Source organism: Sarcophilus harrisii, chromosome 4 (assembly GCF_902635505.1).
Source record: "Sarcophilus harrisii chromosome 4, mSarHar1.11, whole genome shotgun sequence".
Lineage (NCBI taxonomy): Eukaryota > Metazoa > Chordata > Mammalia > Dasyuromorphia > Dasyuridae > Sarcophilus > Sarcophilus harrisii.
Window position 1 is genome coordinate 291,668,304 of NC_045429.1, and position 13,800 is coordinate 291,682,103.

General features: G+C 32.2%; 1 protein-coding gene across 3 annotated transcripts in view; it reads right to left on the reverse strand.

Moving 5' to 3' along the window:
- Positions 1-8,783: 8,783 nt before the first annotated feature.
- The window catches only part of CFAP52 (cilia and flagella associated protein 52), a 56,615-nt gene continuing 51,598 nt past the window's right edge, over positions 8,784-13,800 (reverse strand). For 2 of the 3 annotated variants that reach the window (XM_031965505.1, XM_031965506.1), the window contains 4 exons: positions 12,407-12,558; positions 11,237-11,339; positions 10,022-10,133; positions 8,784-9,120 (listed from right to left, as the gene is read on the reverse strand). In XM_031965505.1, the coding sequence (XP_031821365.1) occupies positions 8,945-9,120; positions 10,022-10,133; positions 11,237-11,339; positions 12,407-12,558 (543 nt within the window). In that variant the 3' untranslated portion in view covers positions 8,784-8,944. Of the gene's footprint in view, positions 9,121-10,021; positions 10,134-11,236; positions 11,340-12,389; positions 12,559-13,800 lie in introns of those variants that run through there. The other variant, XM_031965507.1, reaches the window with a different exon arrangement.

The following is a 13,800-nucleotide window of genomic DNA, read 5'->3' on the forward strand; positions in this document are numbered from 1 at the left end:
ATTACATTGATATTTGAAACTGAAGTTTTAAGAACCATCAAAAATTCTATTTTGGCTTCCAAAAATAAGTAAATTCAAGTCAACCTATCTCAGATGTTTTTAGTATTACTTGATGGAGCCTCTTTTTCCCCACCAAAACTGCTTTGTGAATGGAAGTTGGTGGGGAAGGTAAGAGGCTTTAAAAAGTAGGGATTGGAAACAACCATTACCATTTAAGAACAACACATACGAGAATCTCAGAGCTTGAAATTATCTCTGATACAATTTAATCCAGTTTATATCAGAACAGGAATCTCTTTGTACTACAAATTTGTACTTATAATCATGATCACATCATTCAGTATAGAAAACTCACCACTTTCCAAGGGACATCGTTCTAGTTTTGAACAACTCTACTTAAAAACTCAAGTTTTTCCTTATATCAGACCCAAATTTGTTTCACTGAAGCTTCTCTTATTCAAGTTAAACATTACTATTTCCTTCAACTGATATTTCAGTATAGCAGGTTCTTTAGTTCTCTTACCATTCTAGTTACCTTCTTTTAAATATGCTCCAGTTTGCCTGTATTCCAAGGAACCTGTTAACTAATAGGATAAATATTCCTTCCAGGAATTTGTACTGCATCCTATCTGGGTCTGCATATCCTATGTGAGATACATCCAAATCCTCCCATAAGCTCAGTACAACACTGAGCTTAGTACTCTTTTTGTATTACATTTATATGAATGGATCAGTGGGCACATCAGTCAATCTTCATTTTTGCAATATAACCAACCTTGTTTATCTTTTTCTCCAGCCATACATTTCTGGTGGCATTTTTTATACTTCTTATAATTCATCATCTGCAATGTGTTTCAGTCTTCTCATGTATACACCATGCTCATTTTCACTGTCCTATAAATGATCTGCAACAGCTTTTTTGGAAGGAGAAATTCTAGTTTTCTTTAATTCTCAACTATGTAGACAAGAAGTAGAGATGAAGATTGCTAAGAAAGTTATGGTCATAGCAAGGAACCATGTCCCATGCACCAAACACAGTTTCTTCGGATTATTTTAGTAAATAGGTACTTTTTTTTTTTTTTTTAAACATTTGTTGATCTTTGTAAAGTACAAGTCCATCCATGTCACCACTTTCCTATTCAACAAACCACTATGGTCCCCTATTATCTCCAATGTGAAATAAAAATAAATAAAATCTTTCCCAGGGCTATTTTACCTTACTTCCCCACTTTGTGTACTCCCTCTTCTGATTTTGTGCATTTTTACATGTGTCCCCAACTCTGCCTCCAACATATCTGGTTTCCTTTAAGTGTCAGAGCCTTTTCTAATTTCCCTTAATGTTTCTTTTTCTTTGTTGATTATCTTTAATTTATACACACACACACACACACACACACACACACACACAGTTAATGGCACATAGATGACACAATGCTTGTTTGCCTTGATTTGAATCAAAGGCAGAATGGTATAATAGATAGTCTCAGATTCTAAACAACCTGGATTCAATTTCCCTGGGTTCAATACTCTAATGGTCTGGTTCTATGATTTTGGGTTAACCTCCTAAGTTTTCAGTTCTCTCAGTAGTAACTCATTATAAATTGTAGAATAGGTACAAAGCTGTGTTGAGAGGAATCTCAACAATGAAATCATAAGTCTAATTGAAAATTTATGCTTTGGTTTTGTTTTGTTTTTTTTAACTTTACTGTCAACTGTCACTTTCTAAGAATTCTTCCTCCCATAGAATCCTCCCTTGCAACAAGGAAATTAAAATCAAAACTAATCAACACATCTACCATGTCTGAAAATATCTAATTTATTTTGCACCAATAGTCTACCATCTCTCTAATAAGAGAAGGAAAATATGTTTTAGTCTTTTGCAGTCAAGATTGATCATTGCATTGAATTCTGATGTCTTTTCATGTTACTTTCTTTTTACATTATTGCAGTCAATGTGATGGTGGAACCCTGAAACTATCCTTGACTATATATTTTTCTCTTGGTTCTGGTTACTTTACTTTGTAGCAGTTCAAATAAATCTCCCCAGTGCTCTCTGTTTTGTATTCCTCATATTTGTTTCATGTAGTGCAATAATATTCCATTAAATTCATATACCATAATTCATTTTAGGTTTAAGAGCCATTTTTATTCCATTTTTTGTTATAAAAAGTATTATGCCTATTCATCTATATCTATATAATGTGTGTGTATATATATATATATGTATATATATATACTTAGATAAAAATGTATATATGTGTGTGTGTGTATATATATATATATACTTAGATAAAAATGTATATATGTGTGTATACATATATACACACATATATACATTTTATCTAAGTATATCTACTTATACATACATACACATGTAGACATACATATACAATTCTGTTCATCTTTGACCTCCTCAGGATATACACCATATGTATATGTGTGTGTATTTGTGTAGTAGTGGTAGTCATATCAAGGTATGATCAAATAGTTTTATTTCTCTCCCACTTTTTTAGTATAGTAAAAAATGGTTTGTGCTCTATTTTGCCAAATGAATTTTATTATTTAATTTTATAAAGAAACTAGGACACTAGCTTGAGTTGGCTTATGTACATTATCATGTACATTAAGTTGTATTGTAATTTTTATATTATTGGCCTGCCCCAACCATGTATATTTTCCTCCAGTTATTTATTCCCCATTGTTTCTGTAAAGAATATTTTATATTTGTATTTGTACTAGTTCTGTGTTGTAGTTGTTTAACTTTGCATAGTTCATGAATTTTGTAGTTATTTTGAGTGGAATTTTATTTTTATTTGGACTTGCTGGCTTTTATTAGTATTATTAAAAATTAGAATTACAAAAATTACAATAAAAATTTTTAGAAATTAGAATATAGTACTAGTATTAGTAGAAAGAATGATTATTTTTAAAAATTTATTTTGTATATTTTATGTGGTATTGAAGTTATTTCAATGAATATTTTCATTAATTCTCAAGTACTCAAGAGTATCCAGAAGAGATAATTTTCCCTTATACTTGGTCTTTCAACGTTTGTATCCTGTCTTTAGCAAGCATTTCTCAGATTATGCAGACTATATCAAGCAGTAATGGAAAACTAGACCTGGTTTTGCCTTATTCTTTTTGAGAAAACTTATCATGCTAGGTGGCGCAGTGGATAGAGTACCAAACTTTTAGTCAGGAAGACACATCTTCCTTAGTTCAAATCTGCCCACTTACTAGTTATATGAACTAGGAAACCCTGTTTGCCTTAGTGCCTTATCTATAAAAAGGAGCTGGAGAAGGAAATGTCAAATCAGTCTAATATCTTTGCCAAGAAAAACCCTAATGGGGTCATGAAGATTCAGCTATGACTAAAATGATTGAACAACAGCAAATTCATGTTTCTCTATTGTAACTTATTCTAGATCTTTATTTTGCATGTCTTTAATCATAACAAATATTTTATTCTTTTGGCTTTAAATACAATGAGTGCTATATTTTGAAGGAATTTTCTGCATTTCAATTATATCTGTGTTTTTCCTAATGTTAGTTTTCCTAATCATCCCTGAATATTCTAAAGTGATCCTAGGGAATAATTTTAATTATTTACTTAAATCATTATATTATATATTATAAATTAAATTTAATTAAATAATTGCTGTAGCCAATTAATTTGCCAATAATTTGATATTTTATACCAATATTCATTAATAATTTTGAATTATGTCTTTCTCTAGTTTGAATTATCAGGATCATATTTGTCTCAGAAGGAGTCTATTAACTTGTCTTCTTTCCATATTTGTTGAGAGAATTTAGTTAGCTTAGAGCCTCAGGGAAAAAAAAAAAGAATGGCTTGACCAGAAGGGCTCCAGAAAAAAGTGAAACAAAAAGATGGATAAAGATAGAGGCACAATGTTGCATACACTGGCAAGAGTTGATCATTTTGTGGGTTGATTTTTGTTTAATTTGTTTTGTTACAAGGCAGGATTATATATATTCAGAATTCAGTGGAGGTGGTGGTAGTAATGGTAATGTGGTATTGGAAAAAGACTGTATTAACAAGTTTAATACATAAATAAAAACATTTTAAAACAAAAAATTTAAATTAGATCCTTTGAAGTAAAAATAGAATAAATAAATAGAACATAAAGTGGAAAATATGGCCTAAGTAATAAACTCTGTAAAATGGAAGCAAACAATTCAATGATTCCATCAACAAGAAATATTATAACAGAGCCCAAAGTCTGAAAAATTAGAACATGCAGGTTTTTCTGTTAAAAAAAAAAAAATTGACCTGGAAAACAAGTTAAAGAGACTCATCAGCTTCACTAAAAACCATGACCAAACAAAAAACTACAATACTCTTATTCCAAGAAATCCTAAAAAACCCTGCCATACAAGAACATTTCAGATGTTGGGGGAAGAGAGTAATCAGAAGTGTGTGATATACTCCAACTGATTATAAAGCTCAGTTTATTGTATCCTAACTTAAAAAATAAGTCAAATAAATCTTTTTCTTCATCCCTATAAGGGGTCATTGGTTTCATAGGTTTCTGTAAAGGGCTGAAACTCTGAATAAGTGGCACTGGAATCAGACAACTGAGCACTTAAGGCTAATTACTGATTGGACAATATTCTATTAACATATGCTTGGAAAATGGCCCTTCTCACTATTCCTGTGCTGACTCGAATGTTTAGTGTATACAGATAATTGTAGGAGGGATTAGGAGGTGGAGTAAGACAAGTCAGAGTCACTTTGGAGGAGAACTACAAGGAGAGAGGAGGTTGGTGGCGAGCCTGGTGGAGTTTTGTCCATCTCCTTTACTTCTCCCCCTAAAGACTAAGGACTTTTCCTGATCCTGATTCTGGCTGATCCTGAGGTCAACAGGGAGCTGACCCGGACTTCACAGATTTCAGAACCAGAAGGACCTGAGAAACACAACATCCCCCTTTAGAAATTATTTTACTGATGTCTGTCTTCTTCACATCAAGTAGTTTCTTACTTCCATCTTCAAATCCCCCCACCCATTTTACAGAGGAGAAAGACCTAGAAAGAGTGAGTGATTTGTCCACAGTCATATGTGTAAGTGGCATATTTAGATTTAAACCTGACAAAGCAAAACACTTTTACCCAACTAACTAGCATACAGAAATTGGTAAGCCTAAATCCTCAAAATTTTTAACTATATAAACTATGCAGTGTTTGGGTATATTTCTTTTCATGAAACTGTTGAAAACAATTTGAAAAGATAAGTGATACAAATGTTGAGTCAGAATTGAATTGTTCTCTAAAGGAACTCACTCTGGAGTTCTTCAGTTGGTTTAATGTTGGTGTTCCACTAACTTGACTTAATTGATCAATGACTAGATTTAGGTTCATTATCATGTGTTTTTTTTTTTAAATAATATTATTTTTTGGTCAAAGGATATAAATAGACAATTCTCAGATGAAGAAATTGAAACTATTTCTAGTCATATGAAAAGATGCTCCAAGTCATTATTAATCAGAGAAATGCAAATTAAGACAACTCTAAGATACCACTATACACCTGTCAGATTGGCTAAGATGACAGGAAAAAATAATGATGATTGTTGGAGGGGATGTGGGAAAACTGGGACATTGATGCATTGTTGGTGGAGTTGTGAACGAATCCAACCATTCTGGAGAGTAGTTTGGAACTATGCTCAAAAAGTTATCAAACTGTGCATACCCTTTGATCCAGCAGTGTTACTATTGGCCTTATATCCCAAAGAGATTATAAAGAAGGGAAAGGGACCTGTATGTGCACGAATGTTTGTGGCAGCCCTTTTTGTAGTGGCTAGAAACTGGAAACTGAATGGATGTCCATCAGTTGGAGAATGGCTGAATAAATTGTGGTATATGAATATTATGGAATATTATTGTTCTGTAAGAAATGACCAACAGGATGATTTCAGAAAGGCCTGGAGAGACTTACACGAACTGATGCTGAGTGAAATGAGCAGGACCAGGAGATCATTATATACTTCAACAATACTATATGATGACCACTTCTGATGGACCTGGCCATCCTCAGCAATGAGATCAACTAAATCATTTCCAATGGAGCAGTAATGAACTGAACCAGCTACGCCCAGAGAAAGAACTCTAGATGATGACTAGAAACCATTACATTGAATTCCCAATCCCTATATTTATGCCCACCTGCATTTTTGACTTCCTTAACAAGCTAATTGTACAATATTTCAGAGTCTGATTCTTTTTGTACAGCAAAATAACGGTTTGGTCATGTATACTTATTGTGTATCTAATTTATATTTTAATATATTTAACATCTACTGGTCATCCTGCCATCTGGGGGAGGGGGTGGGAGGTAAGAGGTGAAAAATTGGAACAAGAGGTTTGGCAATTGTTAATGCTGTAAAGTTACCCATGCATATAACCTGTAAATAAAAGGCTATTAAATAAAAAAAAAAGAAAGAAAGAAAAGAAAATCACAAATTAACATAAAAATAAATAAATAAATAATATTATTTTTTTTAAAGAAACCTTCCAGTGTTATGGACATGTGAGTTAATAATAATGTGGTTTTGGAAATTTACCAGATGTTTTCCTAACAATAAACTGAAAAGATTGATGTATAAATATTATCATCCCATTTTACAGATAAGGAAATGGAGGATTTCAGACTTTAAGTGACTTTCTAAATGTTATATATGTATATGAGATCCATTATTTGCAATTAAGTCTTTTAATTCCAAATCTATGTAGATTTTTTATTTTTTGCCTTACTTATAAGAACATGTCCATATTCTTGAATAACTGACATTCATCACCATTACCACTGTTGATAAAAAAAATTTTGCCTGCATATATATGGATTACTAATTATTTGGTCCACAACAGAAAAGGGTGAACTCCACTACTTTCAAAGAAGTTACATTTCTAGTTTTTAATTGAATCGGTATGATGACTGAGATAAAATTGAATGATATTTTCCCTTTGTAAATTACCATTTATTTTCACCAATCAATGAACTTTTGTTAAGCATCAACTATGTGCCAGGCATTGTACTAAGTAGCTTAGGGAAAGCAGCCAAAAGATAGTCCCTGCATTCAAAGCACTTAAAATCTGCTGAGGACTTTCTCTTGTTTGATATTCTAAAGGGATCAATATCATGGCCATCAGTTCCATTTGGTATAAACCTAGAAATGTTATAATAAATAAACCTTAACAAATGTTTGTAGGGCTTCCTACGAATGGAAGTTCCTCCCTACAAAAGCTGACATTTACAATAATTTCCAATAATATCAAGAGAATGCTCTTTGTACTCATGAAAAATAAATAGTAGCCTTCACAATTTGGGTAGTGGATCCTATTAGAATATATTTTAAAATACATGATGAAAAGTGCACTTAAAGGGTAGTGGGGAACTCTGTCAATTACTAGTCTGTGATAGGTGAACCTCAATTTCATTCTGTGTAAAATTAGGTAACAGCTGAATTTCTTGTCAGTTGAAAAGTATATAATTGCATCCTAACTTGTACTCACATTGACATAATACTTGAAAATTTGAAGAGGACTTTCCTCATAACAACTTTGTGAATTAAGTATCCTCTTTTATGGAGGAAGAAATATAACCTCAGAGGGGTTGTATCTTGCTTATAATCTCAAAGCTAAGTAAAAATCCAAGGAGGGATTCAAAATTAGGTCTTCATATGCCAAGTTCAGCATTTTTTGTCCTATAATATAGTACTTATCACATTTCTGTACACGTCCCAGTTCTAAGTCAGAGGTTTTTAGACTTAAGGATCAATTTGGGAGTCTGGTAAAAAGCTGTGAATGTCTTCCCAGAAGATTTTTAAATGCACAAAATGAAACACACATGATTATATTCATATTGAAATAAAGATATATTTTTTTCATTATTCAAATTTTCAACACTTCATCCCCCCCCTAAAATCTAGCTATAAGCTCTTTGGGGATCTGTGGAATCTTTATTAAGAACTTCTGATCTGGATTATTAACTTATTGGGGCTAAAACCTGTGTGTCATCCTTCCCCCAACCCCAAAGCATAATGCCTTGCTAATAAATATTTTTTGCATGAACTAAACTGAAAAAAATTACTTGAGGAAAAAGGTGCATTGGTGACAAGCTGTAAATTAATACAAAAAAGTTTGAAAAAAAGGCATTGTAACTTGGAGTTCTATGACATGCCCATCTTGATCTTGTCACTCCTAAGATCCATTCATTCAACAAATAAATATTAAATATCTACTCTGTGCAAGATATTGGAGGCTAGGTTCTGGAGTTACAGAGATAAAATGACTTTTTTTCAAGGAGCTTACATAATTTTGTGGAAGAGTTTTCAGTACAGGATTGTCTGAAGTTATAAGATTCACCTTATGTCCTTCCTAATGATTTTACTTCCTAGGGGGTAAGTTATGTGAGGAGAATTCTTATCACTTGTAAAAAAAATTAGTGTAATTAATATTTAATAAATAGGTAAAGGTCCCTGACAATATATATGTATATATTAGAAAAATGTTGTTTTTGTTATTCAACAATGGTGAATTTTGATTAAAAATCAAAATCAAGATTTTTAAAGAACAATACTTCTAATTGAAGAACAAACCACAAATAATTACTAGGAAAGATATTAGGAATTGAAGAGCTTTAGATGACAGAGGAATTATGAAAGCAATCAATCAATGGGATTTTTATTTATAACAAAAGTGTAATTATAATATTAATAAAATCTTTAAATTCAAATCAATTTCAATGGAAAAATCTTCTCTTTTCCTGAAGCTTCTTTTAAAATGTAAAACATCCCATGCAACAAAATTTAAAAGTAAATAAGAAAAAATAGGCATATAATCAAATGTAATTTTGACCAAAGAGCAAACAAGTTCAGTGGTGAATAGGAACATGAATACTGTCCTTGAAGAGATTCCAAAACTAATTCAAGAGGAAAAGGGGAATTTCCATCTCAAAATGGCTCCATCGGCACTTACACTAACAATGTGCTGATTTTTGGGGCTTATCTTCATGCGGATAATGTTGCCACTGTGTCCCACCCCAACGTGGGTCACTTCACCATCACTATAATTCCACACTTTGACTAAATGGTCATCCCCACCTGAAATGAAGGAACATATACACATGAAACTTAGAGTCTAAAGTGCTTACAAAAAGGGACTTATTTTTTGTTGTTAAACACAAATTGAAGTAAGAAATGAAATCTCTTTTTTATTAAAAAAAAAAAACACAACAGCAAATTAGAATTAACTCAAAGGTAAAAGAACATTTTGGACACTTTAAATACTCTTCAGTTTATTAATATTCTAAAAAAAATAATAAATAAAGGTTTGTGGAACTGAACATGCTCTAGTATCCCTGATAGGAACTTTTTTCATACAATGCCTTTTTTTGGAAAGCTGATTTTTAAAAACATGACAAAGTTTTTGGTACATTTGTTCCCTGATAAATTACATTAAGAAAAATTTATACGTAGGGTCTCAACAGGAAACAAAAAAGTATGAAGTAGTTCTATTCCCTCAGTAGGATCACAGATTTAAAACTAAAAGAGATCTTAGAGATCATCTAATTCCTTCTCATTACACAGAGAAAACAGCCTCAAAGAAGGAAGTTGACTTACTCAAAGTCAGAGAATTCAAGCTCAAGTTCTTGAATTCTAAACTTTTTCCATTGTACCATGTTGTATTCTATTAAGGATCAATTTTTCAGCTCATTTTTTTCTATTGTCCATCAAATAAATGAAAAGCAAGTCTTGGGAAGTCTAAATTTTACTCCACTCTTATCTTGGTACTAATCTTGTTTTCCTGACTTATTTTTCTAATATTTTCTTCCCATGAAATATCTGACAGCTGAATTCTCATTTCTCATGAGCGCTTCATGACTTCAAACTGAATTTGACTTAGCTTCCTCTAGCAGATGTATATAAAATTCTTCTCCAGACTAATTTGTTAATATACTTAAATAAGGACAATTTTGCTTCCTTTTCTTATTCCAACACTAACCTGTGACAAAATGCACTCCTTCTGTTGAAATATCCATTCCATTGATTGAACCAGACAAGGAACCTTCTAACTCTCTAATTATTGTCCCATCAAACACTTCCCAATAACCAATCTAGAAATCAGAATAGAAGGCTTTAATAAGAATTTGTAGCAATGAATAAACATGAAGTCAGATGTATATATCTTATAGAATATATGCTAACAAAATGAAGTACTTAATACTCCTCAAAAAGTGGCACAGGGTAAAAAAGATAAAAGAGATTAAGGAAAAATTGCAAAAAAAAAAAATTACTTACATCATTCTTTAATGCTTCAATATTCTAAGAATCCATGACTTGACCTATATGATTCCACTATCATTTTACCCCTTAAGAGATTTCATTAGTTGATGTAAACAAACACTTCATTACAAACACAAACACTATCAACTATGTAATTCCAAATCTCTCCAAAGTGGATTGACCAGCACTTGAAGCCTTTGAGCTCTTCTTAGCCTTTAAGGTTATCGTCATATCACAATGAAGGTATTAAAATAGGGTGTTTGTTAGAGGATCTCTTTGTTTAAAGGCCTTTAAAAAGGTGGATGTACAAAACTTGGAAGAGCATTTGGAGTAAAGTTAACAAGAGTTAAATAGTTGGGTTGTTTTTTTCATGTTACATCTTCTTTTTTTTCATTTTTCAACCTTTTAAAACATTTTTCATAAAAACACTTGTTTTAAAATTTATCATGAAAATTATCTTATTTATTTAATGGAAAGCTCTAAAGAAACTAAAGAACACTGTAAAAATTGGAGAATAGCAATTTAGGAATTGTATACACTTTAAATGAGTGGCTAATAATTAATATAGGTGCTTCTGAAGATCCGAGGAGGACTAGTATAAAAACAAGGTTTTACATAGTTTAAAATAGTAGTTCTGTAAGGTCTTTACACAATTAAATTGATAAATTTTTTATGGATAGTAAAAAAAGAATCGCTTCTCAGCTCCTATCCAATTATTCCTAGTAATAAATTTAAAAAGTCTCAATTAATAATTTTTTTTTAGTAGTAATGAATTGGGGCAGTTTACAAAACGATGACTAGTCTTTCTCACTTTGAATTTAGTCATGCAATAATAGCAATAATAATTGGTCTAGCCATAGCCTATTAGTACCTTTATGTTTAATAAACCTTAGCTCTCTAAAGGATCTTGTGTTTTGCTGGTATGGCTACTTACTTTTCTGTCAGTCCCACTGGTGATAATCTGAAACTCTTCTGGATGGTAACAAACACATTGAAATAAGGTGTTGGCCAGAATCATCTGGTTCCTTTTCAGACGCCTGAAAAATAGCTAGCCGTAAAAAAAACTCTGTAATTTACTTGTTCTTCCTTCACTAATTGACTGTGCCAAATTATCTCAGGATTATTTCTTCTAGCTCAAGAAACTCCCAAGATCATAGATTTCAAGATAGAAGAGACTTTCAAGATCAGATAGTTCAATGTACTTTTGCAGATAAGGTAGGGGTCCCCTTCCAGACTCTCTCCCAATCCCCCCCCAAAAAAATGTTTCAGAGAGTTGTCAAAGACCACATAGGCAATGAGACGAAAGCTAAGATTCCAGCTCAAGCCTTTGATTTCCATGATCTGAAATAATCAGTTAGGGAAAAAAAGTTCTTAACCTATCTCTTAATTAAATACTCTTTTAAAGGGAAATTAGACTATTAAAGACAGAAGAGATCCTATAGTCTAACATCTTATACATATGGAAAAGTTAAAGATCATAAAAATGCGATGATTTGCACAGTCACACAAAGTTATTAATATCAGGACCAGAATTAGAGTCTAGTTATCCAATCTTCCATTTCTTTCTATTGTCCTCGGATGGGAAAAAAAAAATGCATCTAATGTAAATATCTTATCCATTTGACTACTTTTCCAGTTGTTCATAGCAATTATTTCTCTTTCTCCCCAAATGAGTACATTTTATAATAATGCTTTTTTTTCTATTTGTTTTATTCAAGGCTTTCCTATGGAATCAGTTTTGTTTTGTTTTTTTTAATGGATAAAACAACTAATTTCTTTCCTCCAAATTTCTTATTTTCCTGAAAGCCTTTGAGAAAACTAGTATTAACTTCCATAAACTTATAGTGAAAAAAATCCTACTGGACATTTATATCATTTCATAGTGGAATGGTTTCCACAGGGGAATTTTAATAATCCAGTCCAAGTCTCCTCATTTTATAGCCAAAGAATTCTGTGAATTGCTTAAGGTCAATTCTTTTGATCTGAATCATCTTTCAATTTGGACTCAATCCTAGAAACATGTACCCTCCTGAACCATAATATTATATTTTTAGGGCATTTGACCAGTGTCATTCCATTATCCTCACCATCACAGTGTACGTACACAAGGTCCCAAATAATGCAAGTTCCATCTGTGCTGGCTGTGACACACTCTTCATTATTCTTCTTTACCTTAATACAGGATACTGATGATTTATGCTCCTTTAGAGCTTCCTCCAGTTTCTGGGAGTGAGGGCCTATTTCCCATACTCTCACCTCAAAGAAAAACAAAACATTGAAAAAAGCCTACATACACTCAAACTCAAATGTATATAACTCAGCGTGATCAGAGAATCACAAGTCCTGGCCCTTCCCACCCCACCAAAGAGGCACTTCATTTCTGAGTTACAAATCTCTTCCTCAAAAATGGTAAAGGATATATAAATTTATGAACTGCCATGGAAGGGAAAAAAGAAAAGAAGGAAGGGAACTATTAAGCATATTCTCTTTATTATATGGCAGGGTTTGTGCTAAGTGCTTTACAAATATTATCTTATTTGATCTACATAACAAGCCTGGAAAGTAGGTGCAACTATGATCCCCATTTTATACTTGAAGAAACTGAAGCACAGTAAGTAACTTTCCTGGAATTACATAGCTAGTAAGAGTTTGGGGCCAAATTTGAACTCAGGTTTTTTTTTGTTTTTTTTTTTTTTAACTTGGGGGCTACCGTATATTTACTGTGCCACCTAGTCCAGAAACCGTTTTAGGTCATCTAGTTCATATCTCTAATATAAGAACAGGTCTATGACTAATCTTGATAATGCCTTAGCTGTAGGAAAGGAAATATCAATACTGATAAATTAAATGAAATTTTTCCATTTCTTTTAAGCAATAAACTTTTAGTGCCAGTTTTAGAATCCAGTTTTCCAAACTCCCATTTCTTTCCATTGTTCCTAAAAATGGATAAAAAACAAATGCAAGTAATCTAAGTTTCTTGACTATTCAAACTCTTGTCCAATTGCCTATAGTAATTATTTTTCTTTATATCCAACAAAATGAATTAAACCTTTCTATTTCTCTTAAGCAGTGGTTTATAATCTCATTTTGCTAAGTCTATCTGTTGTCTAAATAGACAAAGTATTGTTTATTTTATGAGATGTCCAAAATCACAAGTTATGTATTCATTTTAAGGCCTGCTCATTAATCTTTAAAAAAAAAATTAGAGCTTGTTAGAATCCTTACAAAATGATGTCAGTTGCCTAATTTAGCATGGTACTTAGCAAATCCTCTAGCTCACTAATGTATTTAAGTACTCATTGGAGTTCACACTTTTGGGAGATTCACCAATCAGTATTCAGTATGAGATTCACAAGTCAGAAACCCACAATCCCACTCTCTCAGAAGAGGAGTCAACCTTTGAGAGAGCATAAAAACAGCTGAGCTCAGTCAGCAGAGTTCAGTTGAAAAGATTGAGAGGGGAGTATTGGTCAGTTCAGAAGAAGCCCACTCTTGGAG